The 21,316-nt window shown below is 41.2% G+C and overlaps 1 protein-coding gene across 9 annotated transcripts in view; it reads right to left on the bottom strand.

Annotated features, from left to right (window-relative positions):
* Window positions 1-20,380, bottom strand: part of FAM169B (Protein) — a 44,033-nt gene extending 23,653 nt beyond the window's left edge. For 2 of the 9 annotated variants that reach the window (XM_088656723.1, XM_035131789.3), the window contains exons 1-2: window positions 20,162-20,380; window positions 3,860-3,993 (exon numbers count right to left, since the gene is read on the bottom strand). In XM_088656723.1, the coding sequence (XP_088512849.1) occupies window positions 3,860-3,993; window positions 20,162-20,222 (195 nt within the window). In that variant the 5' untranslated portion in view covers window positions 20,223-20,380. Of the gene's footprint in view, window positions 1-1,515; window positions 1,627-3,859; window positions 3,994-20,083 lie in introns of those variants that run through there. The other 7 variants (XM_088656721.1, XM_035131788.3, XM_088656720.1 and 4 more) reach the window with 4 other exon arrangements.
* Window positions 20,381-21,316: the final 936 nt, after the last annotated feature.

The following is a 21,316-nucleotide window of genomic DNA, read 5'->3' as shown; positions in this document are numbered from 1 at the left end:
CATAAAAGAGGCTGCAGTTTTCTTTCAAACCACAAACAGAAGCTTTAAACTTCCTTCCCTCATTCTGGAAAGAGGGAGAAGCACATGAACACAAGCCTTGTCACACTGTCACAGTAAATAATTGCTGGCCAGAAAACATTTGTTATTGGTAAACAAATATAGAAAGGTAAATAGTTAAATAAACAAATAGAATCATAGAATCATAGAGTTGGAAGAGACCATGAGGGCCATCCAGTCCAACCGCCTGCCGAGCAGGAAATGGTTTCCTGTTCTATTCTGAATCAAGCCTAAGTGTCTTATCGGCTTAGAACACCTTAGAACACTATAAAATTATTACCACTGCATAATAATAGTATCTATAAATGGATCATAGCATTTATAAAGTAATCAGTAAGATTAGGCTGTCCCACTATGTAACACTCTGTGTCACTTTTTGTGGGGCAGGGAGTGGGGGAGGTAGTAATTCCTAATCATGTATGAAAGAAGTATCCTGTGATTTTAAGGTGGTTGGGCAACCAAATAAAAGTTAGCATTCTGGGTATTGGAACTGACCCTGAGCTCCCCCCCCCAAAAAAAACCACACACACCTCAAGTAATTATATGATCAATTCAGTTCCACTCTCTGAATAATCTAGAATAGACATACCTACTCTCCTTTAGATAAAAGCCATTACAGTACCAATTATTTCACTTTTTTTCAAAGAAATTCTGAAAGTTTAAAACTGCTTAAGATACTTGAGTTTAATTAAAAACAAACAACACCCAAATTCAAAAAAGTGAGGGCAATACCCAGGCCCAAACTGGTGAGGTGGTAGAAATGAGGGGAAAGGGGATGTTTAATTACAAGCATCTCATCTCATGCTTGGAGTGAACATAATCTCAGTGAACATCATCTCATCTATCTCTTCCACCATAACATTAACTTTTCTTTGCCACTGAAATTGGGAACATTTTGATTTTTCATCACAGAACTTGATTAGCAGACTGCCAAATCCAAGTGTTTGTTATAACTGGGATGGGGGACAGGGCTGAAAGAAACAAAGGGATGATGTTCCTTAGAGGTCTGTTTTAACTCTACCCCCAAATGCAGCAGAAAATTAAAATAACATTTAGGTTCTGATTATAAACCACAGAAACCAGCATACTTATAAATCACAGCCAAGACTGCATCCTTAGCTCACCCTATTGTGTCTCACTTTTGTAAGGATGCAACATCACTTAGCGTGCTAAGCTCCTCAGTCCCCCTTCCCCCTCTCCCCAACTGAGCAGCAGATGGGATGCTAACTCTGCATCCAGGCATGACAGGTTGAGCTAAGGACAGAACAACAGCCTGAACCCTTTTGTGTGTGTGTGTGTGTGTGTGTGTGTGTGTGTGTGTGTGTGTCCCTCCCACCCACCCCGCCTTGTGTTTTATTTAGCTTTGGAAGCAGTTCCGTTCTTGAGACGCTAGAGGGCATTGAAAGAATGTTTTATTATGCCAGGCATCCTTTCCTCTCAGACTACATAAAAACTCACCTTAGGTACACTGGTTTATCCACTCACCCATGGAAATGACTATGAACCATGTTCCAAAACTGCATGAAGCCATGGTTTCAGTTGGCTTTTTCAGTTGCTCCAGCAGCTCAATAAACTAATGCATTTATGGAAGCCTCCCCCATCCACTTCTCTTGCACTGTGAAGCAGTGACACAGTGAAAGGGTGCCAAAAGGATTGAGGGATGGGAGAAAGACTTAAACACCCTGTTTCCTTCTAGCTGGGAACAGCCTGCATTGCAGACTCAATCTCTAAGCATTTTATCTCGTCTGCATCAACCCTTTTTGTTCAAACTTTCCATGACAACCCAATGCACATTAGAAAATGCAATTGTTAGACTCAAAAACAACCTCTGGCACTGAAAGCAAATAAACTGTATCCAAGCAGTTGCAGATCATGCAATAACAACTTTCAATCTACAATGTTAATGTCCTCCCAGATCAGGATTAAGAGGAAATAAAATCTGCAGGGATTTGGGTCCTGAGCTGTTCAAGGCTTAAAACACTAACGTGAGCACCTTGCATTGGGCCTCAAAACGAACAGGCAAGCAGTGCAACTGTTTCACTGCAGGCAGGCAGGTCACTGGAATACCAAGGTGATCTACATGCTCCACAGTGATGGTGAGGGGACTCAGCAGGAGTGAATGTGTCACCAGCTGGATCTCACCATTCCACAGTGAGAAAAAAGCCTCAACAGAACAGGAGCACCAGCCATGTCTAGTGGAAAATCCCCCCGATTCCATCATTCTCCAAGAAAGGAATGACCCAATGGATCCACCCCCATGCAGAAATGGGTAAGTACATCCAGCCCAAAGCTCACCAGGGGATTGTCCATGCTGCTGTTGCTCCCTGCTGCTGCCGCTTTGCAAGACTGCAGCTGAGGCAGGGCAGCAGGGCAGGCTTCAGCTTGAATGAGCCATAGTAACATAAGAAGAGCCTTACAGGATCTGGTCAAAGACTGATCTACTCCAGCATCCGCTTTCACCAAATAGATCTTTAAAGCAGGCTCTTAAGCAGAACATCAATTCAATAGCACTGTCCCCAAATGCAATTCTCAGCAACTGGTATCCAGAGGCATACTGCCTCCCATGCATAGGTAGAGGATAGTCATTGCAGCTAGTAGCCTCTGATGAAGGTGAATTGTGTGAGAAAATTAGTCAAGCATGAGAAAAAGGAAATGTTGCCAAGTAAGAACGCAACCTTGTAAGAAGCTGTGTGTCAATAAGCTTATATCTCTCGCTCCTTCTTGCCAAATGTATCCTGGGACCTGTTTCAGCTGAAATTGCTTATTCAGCTGTACTGAATACTGTAAAAATACTCTTGATTTTAGTAATGGCAGCAACCACGGGCTTGTCCACGCTTGTCCCATGCCTAGAAAGCACAGGTCTGAGAGGTTTTTCATTCACCCTGCTGCTTTCCCACTGAAAACCTGCTCCTTACCACTGAATCAGAGCAAACGTCAAGCTGCAGAAAACCCAACAGATGTTGGTTTCATTTCAGCAGTAAAAAGCAATATTTCCCTGGAGGAAAGGAGTGGGGAAAGCAGAAATATGGACGAGCCCCATGTTTCAGCATTTCTCTCCAGCCAGCTGCTGTACTCTGAAGAAATCAACTGACTCCTGCTCGGTGTAGTCTATTCCCACTACACCGTTGATAAGCTTAATCCTCCATGAATACTCTTTCAAAGCCATCCAAGTTGGTGGCCATTACTACAATTTGTGGGATAAGACTTGACAGGGTGCTGAAGCCCAAGCAACTGCTCCAGGAAACCAGTTGCTGAGGTGGGATTAAGTCAAGTAAGCTATTGTAGGCAAACCAATGGGCTCATGTTTCAAAGCCCTCTTTAAAAGGCGAGGAAAACAGGCATGGGCAACACTAACACCTACAACTGGCAGGCATTTACACAACTCTGGATTGATCTGAACTGATTTACATATTGGAAAACTGAGCTTCTGTCCCTTCCTGATCAACAGGGTAAATAAATTATATCTGCTTCATTTCAAGCTCAAGATTCTCCACTGGAGAAATACTTTACCATAACTCTAAATGGATATGGCCAATAATGGCCTTTGCCCTGCCTAGCAAGTAGTTTTTGCTTGTTTTTAATTTCAGCCCATATGAATTTAAGTTATTTAGTTGCATTTTGCCCACTTCTGCTTTGGAGACTCTTTCACTCTCATAAAAAAAACTAAAAAGTCATAGTTTGGCTTGAAACATGTAGTGATTTTTAAATCCATGGGATTAGCCAAGTCATCATTACAAAGAATTCTGGGCAAGGGTGATTCCATTTTGCTACTATCTAGAAAGAAGAAATAAACTACACTTACTTTTCCTCTTCCTGGAATAGATAAAAACTCAACAGCAGATGATGGCTCTTCTAAAATCTTTGTAAAATATGAATGAGCATCTTCTTCCAGAACCTCGGGTTTTTCACCTTTAATATCCACTGGATAAAGTTGATCTAGGTGAAAGGAGAATGTTAAATATTGACCTGTTTATGTGTGCTGGTCAAACACAACATGAGTGTCAAATTGTGCTGTCGGGTATCATCATTGCCTTGTGAAGAAAATACAATGAAGTTCTTCACACTCTCCTTTATCTATATATCTATATCTATCTGTGTGTGTGTGTGTGTGTGTGTGTGTGTGTGTGTGTGTGTTCACACTGCATGCGCGGATGTAACACCCTTCCTCCATAACCACTGAACAGAATTGCATCAAATTAGGACACAACGTTCCATGCCCATCAGGGAGGGATCTGGCATAATGTTTTTTTTAAAAAACCCAGACCTTCCATACCTAAAATAATGATTAAACGCAAAAAAGTGGCACCCCTATTAGACATCATCAGCAAAAAAACTCTGAAGACTCCAACCTCATCCAATAGAAAGATGTTGTCTTTCTTTGTCTGTCTTTGAGGGCAGGACAACGTCACATACCCCCGACATGCTATAACCGCCAAAACAGCATTACCCCTCAAAGCAAGACAACGGGAGATACGCCGAGTCCAACAAATGCTGCAAACACCCCACTAGCCAACCCACACCCCCATCGCCACACCCACAAACCGGACCTCCGACACAAACACCCCACTAAACAACAACTCCTTGCCACCCCCACAAACCGCAACTCGCTGTCCAAACAAAAATTCCGCAAGGCAGGCCATACCCCACGGCCCCCACTGCCACAGCCAACCCAGCCTGCACCAACCCCAATGCCGCCAAAAAAACGCACCTCGCCACCGCTGAAAAAACAACGTCAGCCAAAGCAGGACCCTCCGCCTCTGCCGCCTCCAAAGCATCAACCCTATGGCAGGCCAGGACCCGTGCCCGCCCCTGCTGCCACCATAAGCCGGACCTCCCCGCCAAACCACCAACCCCGCGACAGGCCAGGACCCGTTCCTGCCGCTGCCCCCGCAAAACCACAAACCACAAAAAAACACCACTGTACACACAAAACCACCCACCAACACCAGCCCCTGCAACCCCCCCCCCAAAAAAAATCCACAGAAAAGAATCCAGCTAAAACAAAACATCTAAAAACCTAATTAAAAAACCTCTATGCAACCAAACACAACAACCACATTCAAACCCTTTCCCAACTCCATATAACACTTAGTCATAACAAAAAAACAACAACCCCAAAAACATAAAAAAGCATACAGGAATTCATTCATTCCCCAACACACACACCCAATGGAGTCCCCTGCCTTAAACAGACAATAATATACAATAATAATATACAATAATCTCTCTTAGTCAATTATTTTTTTAAAAAAAAATTAAATTAAAATTCTGCATTTCCCCACAGTGACAACAAACCATAAACACCACAGGGCAGTCCAGTCCCTGTCTCCGCCGCCAACCCCAAAACAAACCAAACCCCACCACCACCGCACTAACCCTGCGAGGCAAAGCACAATTTTAACACACTTACCCACAACAATGCATGCCCAGATACAGAGCATCTTCAACAATATACACAACAGCAACAACAAAAAACATCACAATCGATGAAAAACAAAATATATTATCTACCAACAAGTATTGGAAAAATCTCTACTAACAAGTATTGCCCACGCCAAGATCCACCACCCGCCACCACCGACTGCGGACCGAGGCCAGGCCACGATCCACTACCACCACCACCCTGCCGCTACCTACAAAGCCAACCCTCGCCCCAATCCACCGTCCGCCGCCGCCTACAGAACCAGGAGGGTTGGGAGGGTCAAAGGGATGATCTGAAGGGTGGGAGGAGGAGGGGGTACAGGAAGAGGACTGGGACCACTCACAGGGATGTACCAGGGGGTGGGGGGAGGAAGGGAAATGAAACCTCATAGGTCGGGACAGGGTGGGGACAATCACAGGGATGGATGCACTGCTCTGGTTCGCCAGAAGTGGCTTTGTCCCAGAAGCTGTCTGCGGGCAAACGTTGGCTCCCTTGGCCTAGAGAGCAAGATGAGCACCACAACCCCAGTGTCGTCCGCGACTGGACCTAATGGTCAGGGGTACCTTTGCCATTACCTTTTACAAATAGTTATAAAAATTTCATATGCCATGTGCTATCCTAAAATATATTATTTCATTTTCTTACTCATGGATGGGGAACTGTGGCCACAGATGGACTCCAGCTCCCATCATCCCTGGCCATTCGCTATGCATGCTTGGCCTGATGGGAGCTGGAGTCCAACAACACCTGGAGCAGATGTGGGGAACCTTTGGTTCTGCAGTTGTTTCTGAGCTACAACTCCAATCATCCCAGGGCACTGGACACAGGAGCTGCAATTCAGCAACATCTGGAGGGCCACAGATTGGCCACCCCTGTTCTAAGAGAATGACTGCTATATACATACACATGCTTCATAAAATACGCATTTCACCCAGAGAGCTATATTATAGGATGGTTAATAATTATATTTAAAATAACAAAAGAAATTATATTTTGCTACAGAATGATTTTTTAAAAAATACTGAGTATGATTGACTAAAATTTGTTTAACTGAGTGACAGCCCTACTTCTCTCCAAACTCAAACTTTCACCACAATGGTGTACAATGTTTTGTAGGATCAATCATTCCGTCTCACATAGGAGGGCCTAAAATGAGAATATATACGAGAGTATACAAAGTGGCACCAAAACTATAGGAACAATTTTCCTCCACCACAGTAGCCAGAACCACAAAGTAACTATAACATTTTAAAGGAAAGGTAGAAAAATGTATCTACCTAATTTCTTATGTTATAACAAAACCACAGCAATAACAACTAGCTCAAAATGGTCTCTTCTTAGATTTCTGCATAAGCAAAGAATTGAGAATTTCCAAATTGGCAAAACAAACCTGAGAGCTGTTTCCTTCAAACGTGCCCCACTGATTAAAATCCCTTTGGTTTTCAAAGTTTTCAACCTTGCAACTGAGATACATTGCACATTAAATAATTTGTCCACTATTGATTCAAAGTCTTTGATTATGGACATTTTCTAAACAAAATAAATGTTTTTGCAAGAAATGCAATATATATATTATATCTATTTAACTAATTAAACAGATCTGTTAAAGATTAGTGGGGAAGTCGGGTGGAAGGGAGATTTAGGCAGCGAGAGCAGGGGCAAGTGTTAAAGGCCCCCACCCCGCCCCGAAACTGCTCTGTTCCCAACTGCTCCAAGTGAAAACTTTATCTTAAAGGGTTATTGTGTCACCTTTACACCCATTTTCCTGCCACTACAAAATGCCATTCAGCAGGATAGGCTTCAAAATTACTTCCTGGCCTTCTCAAGCTACCTTCTTAAGGCCCAATATTTCCTAGGAATATTAGCCGGAATGGTGGGTAAAAGGTAAAGGTAAAGGACCCCTGACAGTTAAGTGCAGTCATGAACGACTCTGGGGTTGCAGTGCTCATCTCACTTTACTGGCCGAGGGAGCCGACGTTTGTCCACAGACAGTTTTTCCGGGTCATGTGGCCAGCATGACTAAGCCACTTCTAGTGAAACCAGAGCAGTGCATGGAAACGCCGTTTTCCTTCCCGCCGGAGTGGTACCTATTTAAATACTGTGTTTCTCTCCAAATAAGACACCGTCTTATATTTATTCTTCCTCAAAAAAAAAAACACGGTGGCTTATTTTCAGGGGATGTCTTTTTTTAAAATTAAGTATGGTACTGCCTATCGCTATGGCTTATTTTGGGGGTATGGCTTATTTTCGGGGTATGGCTTTTTTTCGGAGTACTGTATGGCTTATTTTCGGAGAAACGTGGCACTTGCACTTTGATGTGCTTTTGAACTGCTAGGTTGGCAGGAGCTGGATCTGAACAACGGGAGCTTACCCCATCATGGGGATTCAAACCGCCGACCTTCTGATTGGCAAGCCCTAGGCTCAGTGGTTTAGACCACAGCATAAGCTACCCACCTGTGTTCCATAAAATGGTGGGTAGCGAACCTCAAAATACGGCAGGCCATATCAACAACGTCTGTGTTTGAGACTGTGAGTGCAAGCATACTGGAATATAGCATACTAGAGTAATCACAAACTGAGCAATACAACACTGGTTAATTTCCACTGCAAAGCATAAGTCAGCACTTTGTACTAAAGAAACCATGGGGTGGGTGAGGGGATATAAGAGAGGTAAACAGGCCCTCCTAGAAGTATGTCAAACAACCATATTAGGCAAAGGGGATCCACTCCACATTAGGAACAAAATGAGACATCATTATTATTTAATGCGCTAATAAGATATTTTTAAATAGAGGAATGCTTTGCAGGATTAATACCAATCTTATTTTTAAAGTCTTTATGCACAGATTTAAGTTCTGGGTATGTGTTCCATAAACAGCAAGATGTGTGGCATTCCATCTATGAAGCTGAAAAGCACACTGTATTCTATCCCAGTAATGCTTGAATTATCGATACAGCATTTTGTTTGTCCCTACTGTAAAAATGCTGGCAACATAAATCGCTTAACCTTTCAAAATCGCTTAGCAAGTACAGTATTCTTCATAGTGGTTCATTTGAACTTGTGTGATGATGATCAATATATAGATACATAAAAAGCACAGAAAATATCACAGGGCAAAATCTTCAGCTAAATATTCTTCCACCCAACGCACTAGGCAGCATCTTCAAAGTATAGAATTATAGAATTGTAGAGTTGTTAGCGACCCTGAGGATCATCTAGTTCAGGCATCCCCAAACTGCGGCCCTCCAGATGTTTTGGCCTACAACTCCCATGATTCCTAGCTAACAGGACCAGTGGTCGGGGAAGATGGGAATTGTAGTCCAAAACATCTGGAGGGCCGAAGTCTGGGGGGTGCCTGATCTAGTTCAACTCCCTGCAATGAAGGAATATGCAGCTGTCCTATACAGGAATCAAATCTGCAACCTTGGCATTATCAGCAAGAATTTTATTCATGTTCTGTTTAACCCAGCAGAAAATATAGTGCCATAAGTTTATTTACTTTCAAATCTGGGTAGGTAACTTTTCAGTAGGCGAGATGGTGCTTCATTTGCTGTTCAACTTCTTCAGCGTGTCTGTTTCCCCAAATGTAAGATGAGATACAGACACCTGCCACTCTTCTTTCTAAAATATTTTGAACTGCAAAAGCAGATCACATAGATATTCTGTTTCCATAAACCCAAAGTGTTTTCATACATGACAAAACAACTCTTGCTGTTGTCTCACAGAGTGATGAGAGAGAAGTAAAGAAGAAGAAGAAGAAGTTGGGGGCAGGATAAAATTTGCCAATTTCCCTTTTCTACTTAGATACTGTTTTCTGCAAATGCCTGGGTTATGGAGTGTCTCTTTCAACAGCTCTGTAACTGGAGATTCCAAAATTCCAAGGAGAACTTTGTAGCCAATTTAAATTGCTGGATTACATTTAAAACAGCTATTCATCTACAGCTACGTGTTAAGAGAATATTGAGCCAGAAAAGCTACAATAAACCAGTTTGAATCTCTTTAAAACAGAACAAACTTATATGACGGTCATCAACAAAGGGGGGAAATGAGAGTAATAAAATATGAGGGGTTCTCTGCAACCGCAGAAAAGATACGGTGCAACCATCCAGAGAGTATATTTAGAAGAAGAGGCCTCTTGCATTTGAGAGATTCCAGACATTCTAGCCGTTGCATTTCTGCAGAGCTGAAAGGGACTGCCATCTTAAATAACCCAAGCTGGTAAACAAGGTCATGACATCACATTGGCTGATTCTACAGCAACAATGTCAACAGAGGTCTCAAACCAGCAGGTTGCAGCCTCAGGCCTTTTACACGTGGTAATTAGCTACATTTGCACCAAAAGTAAAATATTTCTGTTGAATCTAAAGGAAATAACATACATAGTTTATGTCCCTGTCTAGGATTCTTCTGTTAATCATGAAAAGACCAGTTTCAGAAAGGAAGAGAAAAAGCTCCGTGTCTAAGGCACCCCATAATGCAGGCATCCCCAAACTGCAGCCCTACAGATGTTTTGGCCTACAACTCCCATGATCCCTAGCTAACAGGACCAGTGGTTGGGGAAGATGGGAATTGTAGTCCAAAACATCTGGAGGGCCAAAGTTTGGGGATGCCTGCCATAATGTGTCCTCTCTTTAATTAAAATTAACAGAGAGATCTTAAAAGCAATCACCCAATTTCCTTTCTGAGATGACTTATTTAACTGATTTTAACAACTGCAAACTTGTTTAATACTAAAAGCTTTCAAGGAAAGGCAGGAGGGGTGATCTATAAATAATGCTTTTAGGTATAGGAAATCACATCTTCATGACAGAGATTGGAAGACCGAGATTGGAAGAAAATTCACAAGTTGCTGTTTTTAATATCCTTTATTCTGCAATACAAAACTCTACAATACCTTCCACCTTCCAGTACAAAAGGACATTTTGTACTTATCTATCTACCTGCTGAGCATCCTAAGCCTCTGCAACACATCTGCCTAACTTTGGACAATAAAATTGGTTATCCAGGGAAAAAATTCACTGCCCTAAATTAATTGAGAACTGATACAGCATGCTTGACTTATATTTAGGAAACAAAACTAAGGCTGCAATTCTATACTTGCTTATCTGTAAGTAAGCACCACCAAACTCAATTGAACTTACTTCTGAATAGACATGCATAGGGTTACACTGTTTAAAAGGTATCCCATTTTAATTTGATTGAACTGAATGACACCTCAATAGCATATACAGTATATTCCTGCGTATAAGACTACTTTTTAACCCAGGAAAATCTTCTCAAAAGTCAGGGGTTGTCTTATACTCCGGGTCGTATTTCTTATACGGCGAGTACAGTATATCCCAAACTCTATATTTTAACTGGAAAAGTTGGGGGTCGTCTTATACGCCGGAATATACAGTATTTCACTAACGTTAGATTTTAAAGGAAGACATGATGGCTCAGAAAATTGTTGGAAGGGATGCGCAGTCCAAGGTACATATTTACATATGTGGTGGTGTTTTGACATCATCAAACCCTTCTGGAATGCTGTCTTCAAAGAAATAAGATTGATATACAAAAAAACAATTGAAATGTCCCCTGTACTAGCACCACTTGGGCTTAGGATCCTGTCTGCTCATGATTATCCTAAAGACTGCTGCTCGTATGGAGATAGCCAGATGTTTGAAATAATAATAACAATAATAATAAATTTTTATTTATACTCCACCCTTCCCAGTTCAGAAACCCGGCCAGGTTCAGGGCGGCTAAAAACAAATTTAAAACACTTAATTGTAATACAACATTCAAAGTAGCATAAAATATAGTATAAAAGCATGAATAACAATAAAATTCAAGTTCAAGAACCAATTTTGGGGAAATCCATCCAATAAACATTAGATAGTCACCAGGGCTAGCTGGCTAAATTAGACTTACTTGGGCCAGCGAGGAGGCCAGGGGAGAATTAGCTGTGGGGTCCCAGAGCAGGTAATCTTCATAAAAGGGGGGAGGGGGGAAGAGAGGGGAAATAAAAGATCAGGCTGAGTTCAAATTAAAGGCCAGGCAGAATAGCTCTGTCTTACAGGCCCCGCGGAAGGAGGTTAAATCCTGTAGGGCCCTAGTCTCATGGGACAGAGCATTCCACCAGGTCGGAGCCATCACTGAAAAGGCCCTGGCCGTGGTGGAGGATAGTCTGACTTCCTTAGGGCCCGGGACCTCTAAACTATGGTTATTCATGGACCTTAAGGTCCTCTGCGGGGCATACCAGGAGAGGCGGTTCCGTAAATACGAGGGCCCTAAGCCACAAAGGGAAAACCAGTGATGGGCTGAACAATGATTCTTGGTATAACAGACTATGGTCAATAGCATTGGCTGAGAAACTAAACATGCCAGAGCAGCAAAGGGCAAACACTATCCATATTCCTTTTATAGCATGTAGCAACTCTTTATTGAATGCATACTGTGGTAGGAATCTACCCAGCACTCATGGGAAAATGTGGTGTGATCTCTTAGAGTTATCAAATGAAACTTAACACATGGCATGATAAAAGTCTGCAATTTTATCCTGACAAGTTACTTGTTGTTTACTGTTGTAACAATTGTTTTCTCAATATTTATCTTCTCTAACATGGGAAAAAACAGTATTTTTTTAAAGAAAGGAAAAAAGAAAACTGTTGGCATAACAATGCTTAGCATGCCAGAAAAAACTTTGCAGATAAACATATTTGCTTTCCAAAGATACCTGGGGAAAAAACCAATCACAACTTTGATTTTAGATTCGACTTGTATTCAAACTGCCAATCAAACTACAATGAATTTTGTGAAATAGATAGGACACACACCAAAGTTAATTACAGTGGCCTCCAAACTCACTTTGCTTGAGATTTAAGATGGATGGAAATGGCATATGTTGACATGATTGCTTAATCATGTAAATCCCACTATAAAACCACAGTTCTGATTAACTGTAGAATAGTTATTTACTGTCCTGAACTAAAATTATGGTCATTCAAACCCACAGGCCTAGATCACCTCGTTACTGATTCAGCATGGCCTGAAGCCAGCAGGAAATATTATTATTCCATAACCAAAAGAAATTAGCCTCCCCAGTACAACAGGAAACACACAATGTTTTTATGTAAAATCCTGAAAGTTCAATAAAAAGGCTGTCAAGCTGTCATATATGTATTTTAGCCAATTCAACCCTCTTCTGCTCCAAACCTCGGCAAGCAAGACAGATCTCTTTCAAGAACTGACCATAGGTTATTGCACAAACTTAAGTTTATTTACTTAAAGCTGTTCTTAATGGAATTTCAAGTTGTAGAAGCTACCAACTCTCCAAATGAAAGGGCCTTTAAGAAAACCTTCAAATTCTCCTGGTGTAGCGGCAGATGTGGGAAACAGAGGGCAACTCATCCTTATTGGTAAACTGGTAAGACTACAACCCATCAAACTAAATAGTGACAGGTGCCCTGCCCCCTTTTCACTGTTAAATCCTGCCCCCTTTGGGCAATGACCCAAAAGAGAGGTTTTGGAAAGAATACCAAAGCAATAAAAAAAGAGGCAAGATTTGCGGTGAAAAGGGGACACCTGCCACTTTTTAGTATGATGAATGGTACTCCTACTAATCTTCTGCCAGTTACCCACTTATGACTCACATGGCATTTTAAAGGATTTATTTGTAATAAGAATCCCATGTTCCTTGTGTTGTCATTGAGAGATGAGGTTCCAGCCACTCTAAACTCCCTCCTGACCTTCATAACCTTCAGTTACTATATCAACCTACAGCTGACATCAGTGGTGTTAAAGTGATGAATAATCAAATTATTTCCACACTGGGTACATCAATGATATAATTACCCACTTTCAAATAGAGATCATGCCTGTCCCCGAGTAAAGCCTTTACTGGTTCGATCAAGCATGTTTAGGAAGGCTAAAGGAGTTAAAATGGGTTTGCAGAAGTATAAAAAAACCAGAATGCTAACTATTGGGGGGTGGGCAGCCTGAAGTGGAAAACTGAGTGGAAGGGGAAATGAAAGGCAGTCTTATGTAGTATGCCAATGCTGACTGACTGGAATGGTGAATATTTCAATATTTTGTTGCAGATCCCACTTGTCACATACTACAAAGTATTATCAAAGAGACTCCTCTAATAAAGAACCAATGAAGGAGACTCCTTAACTTTTTAGCAAATTATTGGCCCATGAGATTGTGTTGATATGGTGTGTAAAAAAAACAAGCCACAGAAAGAGGTTTTCTGGATAAACTCCAGAAAACCGCTGTCTGTGGCTTGTTTTTTTACACACCATATTTTTTGCGGTTAACTTGGAATTTATCCAGCATTGTAGATTTTACTAGTATTTGAATAGTTTATAATTCCTTACTTCCAATTCAAACAGTTTTTTGTAGCTATGTTATATTTTAAAACTACACACCTATCTCACACAATGAAATAATTCTATGTGGGAGGAGAATGTTGTATCACATAGAAGAAAATATCTGGATTGGCAAGTTTTATAAATCTGCTTGCTTGCTTGCTAAAGAATTACAAATCTGATGTCATACTAATGTGGTATGTTTTAAAAAACTGGAATTAAAAACAAAAAATGAGATTATATTATGAAGCACCTTGTCTTTGTTGGTTGAAGGAATGGATGACATTGGAGAATTCACATATTTTAGACTTAGAAGGCCATAATAATATTTTAGGTTGGCATGCTTATTTATGGTATGAAAAGGTGAACGTACATAAAGGATTTACAAATCATATAATTAGGAACGATTGTATGGAGTATGTGATAAATAAAAAATCTATTAGAGGCAAAACACCACTTTGGCTCCCACTATTGGAAGCTATAGTGGTAAAGAAAAAGAATATGATAGAAGGGTAGACAACTTATAGAAATTTATTAAAACAAGGAAGGGGAGTATCAACTGAAATAATTATCAGGAAAATTAACAACATGGATACAATACCATCATTTGAATGATGTATTTAAGAAAGATAGGATACAAGGGTTTGGGGAACAAATATCACAACTGGAGAGATCTGTTGGAATGTAATGTAAAAGTGCTACCTAAAATCTATAAGATATTATTGGAATGGGAGACAAAGGATGAGCAAGTAAAATCCTCAATGATACATTGGGTAATAGATGTTGGTCATAATATAGATATGGAAGCATGGGAACAATTATGGAATATGGATATAAAAGTTACAACATGCTATGGTTTAAGAGAAAATTATTTGAAAATGTTGTATCGATGGTACCTACCTAACACCGAGTAAATTGGCAAAAATGTATAAAATGCATAAATCAAAAACAAATAAGTACTGTATTGGAAGTGTAAAGAAAAAGAAGGCTCTTTTTATCATATGTGGTGGTCTTGTAGTAAGGTTAAAGCTTACTGGGAAATGATATATTAAATGAATTGAAAAAGATGTTTAAAATAACGCTTGTTTGTTTTTTAAAAAAAACACCAGAAGCTTTCCTTTGGGGAATTATAGGGATGTAACTACCCAAACTGTATAGAAATTTATTCATGTATGTGACTACAGCAGCAAGAATGTTACTTGCCTAAAAATGGAAAGAAGAAGTCCCAGCGAAAGAAGAATATACAAAAACTTATGGAATATGCAAATAGCAAAAGTTACTGGAAAAATAAGAAATCAAGATAACAAACTTTTTATAAAAGAATGGAAATGGTTTATTGAATATTTACAAATAAACTGCAAACATATAAGAACAATGGCAGGATTATTGTAACAACCTGCAGTTTTATAAGGTAGATGAATAAATGAGTAAATTAAGTTAATTTGGAATATGCAGAAAATATAAAAAATAAATTTAAGGAACCGCAGAATGAGGGGGAAAGGAAGTCGAGTTTTGAAATGTTAAAATGATTGTAAAATTATTGAAATGTATAAAACTGAAAATCATAAATAAAATAATAATTTAAAAATAAAAATCTGCATACAACCAGAGAAGGAATTCAAGCTGTAGCAATATCATAGGAAAAATTACTCCAATCTTTGCTTTCCAAAACTGAAACAGGAATATGAAGCAGAACCATCATTATTTTCATCAAAGAGAGGAAGAAGGTCTGAACAGTCACACCTGATTGGAAATAAATCTGATTTATTTATTAAAGATGGGAAAATAAGGCTGAAATAATGCAGTCCTGAATATCATTTGGCAAAAGGGCAGCTCACAAATGAATGAAAGAAAGAAAGAAAAGAAAAATATACAACCAACAATTCTAAAAAATAGACCAACTAAGGCTTATGGTGGTATAGTGTTATGCAACCAACTTTAATTCTGAGGCATCAATCAGAGACAAGTACTATAAATCAATTTTAATAATAAAGCAGAGACATAAAGTTTCAATTGTGAGGATTTGACATATCTCCAAAATATGACTGTATAGAAAACTGGAGGTGGAGGAAAAAAGGGGGGGTATGGGATTAGCAATTTACCAATAATTTCAAAGCAGAAAATTGACTTAGACTTTGCGTAAACAATGCCATACCTTTAAGCATTCTGACTGACAGTCAGGGTTGAAAAACAACCATTCAGTCTGAAAGCAGAGCCTATTAAAAAGCATGATGTTTCTAAACAGCATCTGTTATGTACTAATAAGCATTATTTAAAGGACACAGACCTTTAATTGCTTCCAAACATGCACTTATTCAAAATTGCCACAAGGCAATCTTTACCAAAAGTATCACATGAGCCCACAGGAATCCCAACAATACAAAATGTTTTTTAGTTTTAATTTGGCTTGAAGTCTCAGAGCACAACAAATGTAGAGGGAGGCACTTTTTGCGAATTGGATGAAAATGTTTGTGAAGCTTCACAAGAATGAATTGCAAATAAGAATTACATCAGAGCTATTTGCCATCTGTTGTTAGCAATGCTGTCTTGCTAAAACTGGTCACCAGACTGCAGTTTTGTAAGTTTAAAAGGCAACCTTTTAAATGTGTAACTAAGCAGAAGGCTGTGTGTGTGCCGGACCTAAAACCCGGAAGTCACTTGGCAAATTCACCACAAAGCATTATAAGGATTTTCCGCAAGTGGTGGTTTTTTTATTTAGAATACATGCTGCTCATGTACTATAAAAGCACAATGTTTTAAAATAGATTGTGTTCATGAAGTTTTTTCATACAAATTCTACAAAACGAAAAGATCAAAATACCCTCAATTATATGTGAATTACATTTGAAAATGTATGTTGTAGATGCTGAAAATAAATAGGAATAATCTCAATCCAGGTCTAAATATTTAGGGTGGCATTCAACTAAGTTTCACTTGACATACTGTAATGCATAGACCTAACTTACTCATGCTCATTTATTTTAATGTCTACTCTGAGTAATACAGTATTTAGTTGAATACCACCCTTACAATTCACTTGCTATGCTGCACATTTTGGGGATTACAGGTTGCGGGGGAGAGAAAGGCAATCACACAGAAAGGTCCCAAGAAGACCGAAGAAGACAGAAATACAGTAAGCAAAAGAAAGTCAAGAAATTAAAAGTAGGACCCATGTTAAAGTAGTTAACTGGTAGATTCTACTGGCCAGTTGCCAATCTCCCCTTCTTGGGCAAGGTTCTTAAGCTGGTAGTCATGGACCAAGTCCAGAAACTTTTGGAGGAAAATGATTTTCTAGATCCATTTCAATTGGGCCCAGTTTTGGCACAGAAACTGTTTTGCTCGCCCTGTATTATTAGGTACCTTTGTTGGGAGAGGGACAACAGAAATGTGTCACTGTTAATTCTCATCGACCTCTCAGCAGTTTTACAAACCACCAACCATAGTATCCTTCTGGAGCCCTTCTGGAGCAGCTGTCCAAGTTAAGTGTGGGTAGCACGCTTTAGAGTAGTTCTGGTCCTACTTGGATGGTCGCTTCCAGAGGGTGATGCTTGGGGAGTGCTCTTTAGCCCCATGGAGCTTTCAATGTGGGGTTACTTAGCATTCAATTTTATCCCCTACGCCAGTGGTTGTCAACCAGTGTGCTGTGGCACCCTGGGGTGACTTGAGGAACGTTCAGGGGAGCCCTGGGTGCCGTTCTTTCATTAACTTGCAGCCCCCTTCAAAAAAAAAAAACCACACCAAAAATCCTCCCCAGCTTCTGTAATTAACAGTTCCTTAGTTTTACACAGAAAGCTTGAGAAATGCAAGAAAGTAGCTTGGTGGAGTGTCTGCCTGGATGTGTGTATGTTCTTAAAAATAATCCTGAAAGTGGGGAGTCTTCCATGTTTCTCTCTCCTTCTACCCCCCTCCTTCTCTACCTCTCCCCCCAGGCAACCCCCTCTTCCGTAACAGGGAGATTATTATGATTATTACTAATTACCCACTCTTCACCTTAAGATCTTAGAGCAGGTTATAACATTAAAACATATTATAACAGTTTAAAACAAATTACAATCACAAAAAATAAGGCAGGATACCTCAGTCAGTACAGCATGAGACTCTTATAATCTTAGGGTTGTAGGTTCAAGCCCCACTTTGGGCAGAAGATCCATGCACTGCAGGTGGTTAGATGAATGGCCCTCCCCTCATGGTCCCTTAAAGGTAAAGGTACCCCTGACCATTAGGTCTAGTCGCGGACGACTCTGAGGTTGCGGCGCTCATCTCGCTCTATAGGCCGAGGGAGCCGACGTTTGTCTGCAGACAGCTTCTGGGTCATGTGGCCAGCATGACTAAGCCACTTCTGGCAACCAGAGCAGTGCATGGAAACGCTGGAGCGGTACTTATTTATTTATTTACTTGCACTTGACGTGATTTCGAACTGCTAGGTGGGCAGGAGCTGGGACCAAGCAACGGGAGCTCACCCCGTTGCAGGGATTCGAACCGCCAATCTTCTGATCAGCAAGCCCTAGGCTCAGTGGTTTAACCCACAGCACCACCTGCGTCCCCATGGTACCTTACAACTCTACTATGATTCTACAATATACACCTCAAGTGCCAAAAGCCAGGGTAAAGAGGTGCACCATCACCAGCATTCACCAAGAGTTGTATAGGTGCCAGGCATCTGTGGGGATGCTGCCACAACTTAGGGGCTGCCACAGAGAATGCCCTGTTCCAGACAACCACCAACCGAGTCTCTGAGGGCACCCAAGAGGCTCTGTAGGAAAGGAAGGAGACAATCTTTCAAATATGTGGGGTGTTAAGCAGCAATGTGAGCACTTTCAGTTGAGCCAAGAAATGAACTGGCAACCAGAATACATAATGTGGCTGTTTACTGAGGATTCAATCCAATTTGTTTCCAGGGAGGTTATATGAAGCAACTATTAGCTCACTCTTTCTACTGCACCCCCCAAAAAAACACCTTCCTAATCCCACAAAGTCCAGGAAGGGTACCGAATTCACTCTGATTGCAAAACCTGAATTTGTGGTTAAGAGAACTGAATCCCATCCACAAAATACAGTTTGGAAGTAGCCCTAATGCTAATGGGTCAAAACTTAAAATGGGATTCAGTGGTATATGAAAGACATTTTGTATATATGGGGTCAAAAACTACTGGGAGGAGGATACAGAAGATTCCTACCACAATAGGAGAACATCCAGAGCATTAATACTTCTGTGGGTCACAAACCCTTAGAGAGAAAAGGACTAAGGCCTGGGAGGCCAGGGTTCAAAGACTAACTCAGCTATGATGCCTACTTTTGCCAGTTGCTGCATCTCAGTCTAACCTGCACCACAGGACTGTGAAGATAAAATGAAGAGGTGAACCACGTACTGTACTGTACATCACACCTTGGAGAAAAAACTGTTGTAACAATAAACTATTGCATACTGTATATTGACTGAAAACGAGGGAGGGACTACCTACCTGTAAAGAGACCCCTGACCATTAGGTCCAGTCGTGACTGACTCTGGGGTTGTGCGCTCATCTCGCATTATTGGCCGAGGGAGCCAGCGTACATCTTCCAGGTCATGTGGCCAGCATGACAAAGCCGCTTTTGGCAAACCAGAGCAGCACATGGAAACACCATTTACCTTCCCACTGTAGCGGTTCCTATTTATCTACTTGCATTTTGACGTGCTTTCGAACTGCTAGGTTGGCAGGAGCTGGGACCAAGCAACGGGGGCTCACCCCGTCACAGGGATTCGAACCGCCGACCTTCTGATCAGCAAGCCCTAGGCTCAGTGGTTTAACCCACAGCACCACCTGGGTCCCTTGTTTTACCCTTGTTGAGGGTAAAGATTCTCAAATCATAAAATGCTACACTTTGGTGAAGGGAGGCAAGAAATTAGGGGTTTTCAGCATTTACAAGCCGAGAAGCTGGTGCGGGGGGGAAGGGGGCGCAAGATTTCTGTGCGTGAAACACAAACCTATATTTTCACGCAGAGAACCCTGGGAATTGTAGTTTGTTAAGGGCGCTAGGCACTATTCCCGGTGTGGATAAACTACAGAACCCATGGTTCTTTGCGGGGGAGCGATTATATGTTTTCAGCGTACGGTTGGGCATGCAGTTGCGGTCTTGATTCCTCAAGTGCAGAAGGAGAGGGAAGTGCGCTGAGCTTTTAGTCGCTGCCCTTGCTGTAAACGGATTAAAATATGCACACAACGAAACACACACACCTCAAGAAAAAAAATCAAAACACGAAAACAAAAACACCCCTTTCCCGAAGCTGAAAGCCGTATGAGAATGAAGCCCCGAGAGAAGCGAAAGCCAGCGCTTCGCAGTCCCTCTTACCCGCACGGGCTGAGGCAGCGCTTCCCGCCCGCTTCTGAGGGGCCACCGCAGCCGCCATCATCACTTCCTGCGGTGCGGCTCTAAAGCCTTCCTTCTGCTCCTCCTCTGCCGGCCCTCAGAGCCGCCCATCGCCTGCCTCTCCCTCATGGCTTCTGCCGTTCACACCCACTTCGACCGTCGAAATCTCAGACAGCGCACGGAGTGCATGTATTTTATCTTAGCGTTTTCTGCGGGAAGCGGGGTAAATAGCCTCCCGTGAGGCAATTGCTATTCTCCATAAATCCTCTCAAAAACAGTTGCGACAAATCTACCGGCTCTTGGATGGGAAGCCGTGTATGTTCCCCACAAAATGCCCTCCTGCGAAACAAATCTATTGGTACTGTATTTGACTTTTAATTCAAAACCACCACCACCACCCCAAAAAAAACGCTTAAAAATAAATATATACATGTGCAGATACATACAGGTTTGCATGTATTCACCACAAAATAGGCTCCGGTGAGACAAAACTAGGAGGGATTTTTTTTGTGTGTGTGTGGGGGGGTGTATTCTTATATTGTGGCAAAGAAACACAAACCACAGAGTAAAAGCTTACAGCTAAAACAGATTTAAAAGCTCTTCTTATGCTCTTAAAAAATACAGTGGTACCTCTACTTATGAATTTAATGCGTTCCGAACGCACATTTGTAAGTCGAAAAAAATTGTAAGTCGAATCCCATAGGAATGCTTTGGGAGAAAAAATTCGTAAGTAGAAGCAACCCTATCTAAAAATTCGTAAGTAGAAAAAATCCTATCTAAACCGCATCCAAGATGGCGGACGGAGCTCCATTTGTAAGTAGAAAAATTCATAAGTAGAGTTATTCGTAAGTAGAGGTACCACTGTAGCTTCTTCTAGTCCCCTATACATCAGATAGGAGTCATTAGCAATACCATAACCCACGTACAACCAGATGCATTATGGGGATGGCTCGTGGTGGGATACTATGGTTTCAAATTAAGCCAGATGCAACAAGACCCATTTAAAAAGGACGAGGCTGAATTTAGGTCCATTGGAAAAGTTCTGCTAATGTTTAGCCAAAATCTGCTTCATTGGATTTGCAACCATTGGTTCTAATCCTATAGTACAGTGATGGCGAACCTATGACACGCGTGCCA

The sequence above is a fragment of the Zootoca vivipara genome, chromosome 13 (assembly GCF_965207765.1).
Source record: "Zootoca vivipara chromosome 13, rZooViv2.hap1.1, whole genome shotgun sequence".
Lineage (NCBI taxonomy): Eukaryota > Metazoa > Chordata > Lepidosauria > Squamata > Lacertidae > Zootoca > Zootoca vivipara.
This window is presented reverse-complemented; position numbering and strand designations above follow the sequence as displayed.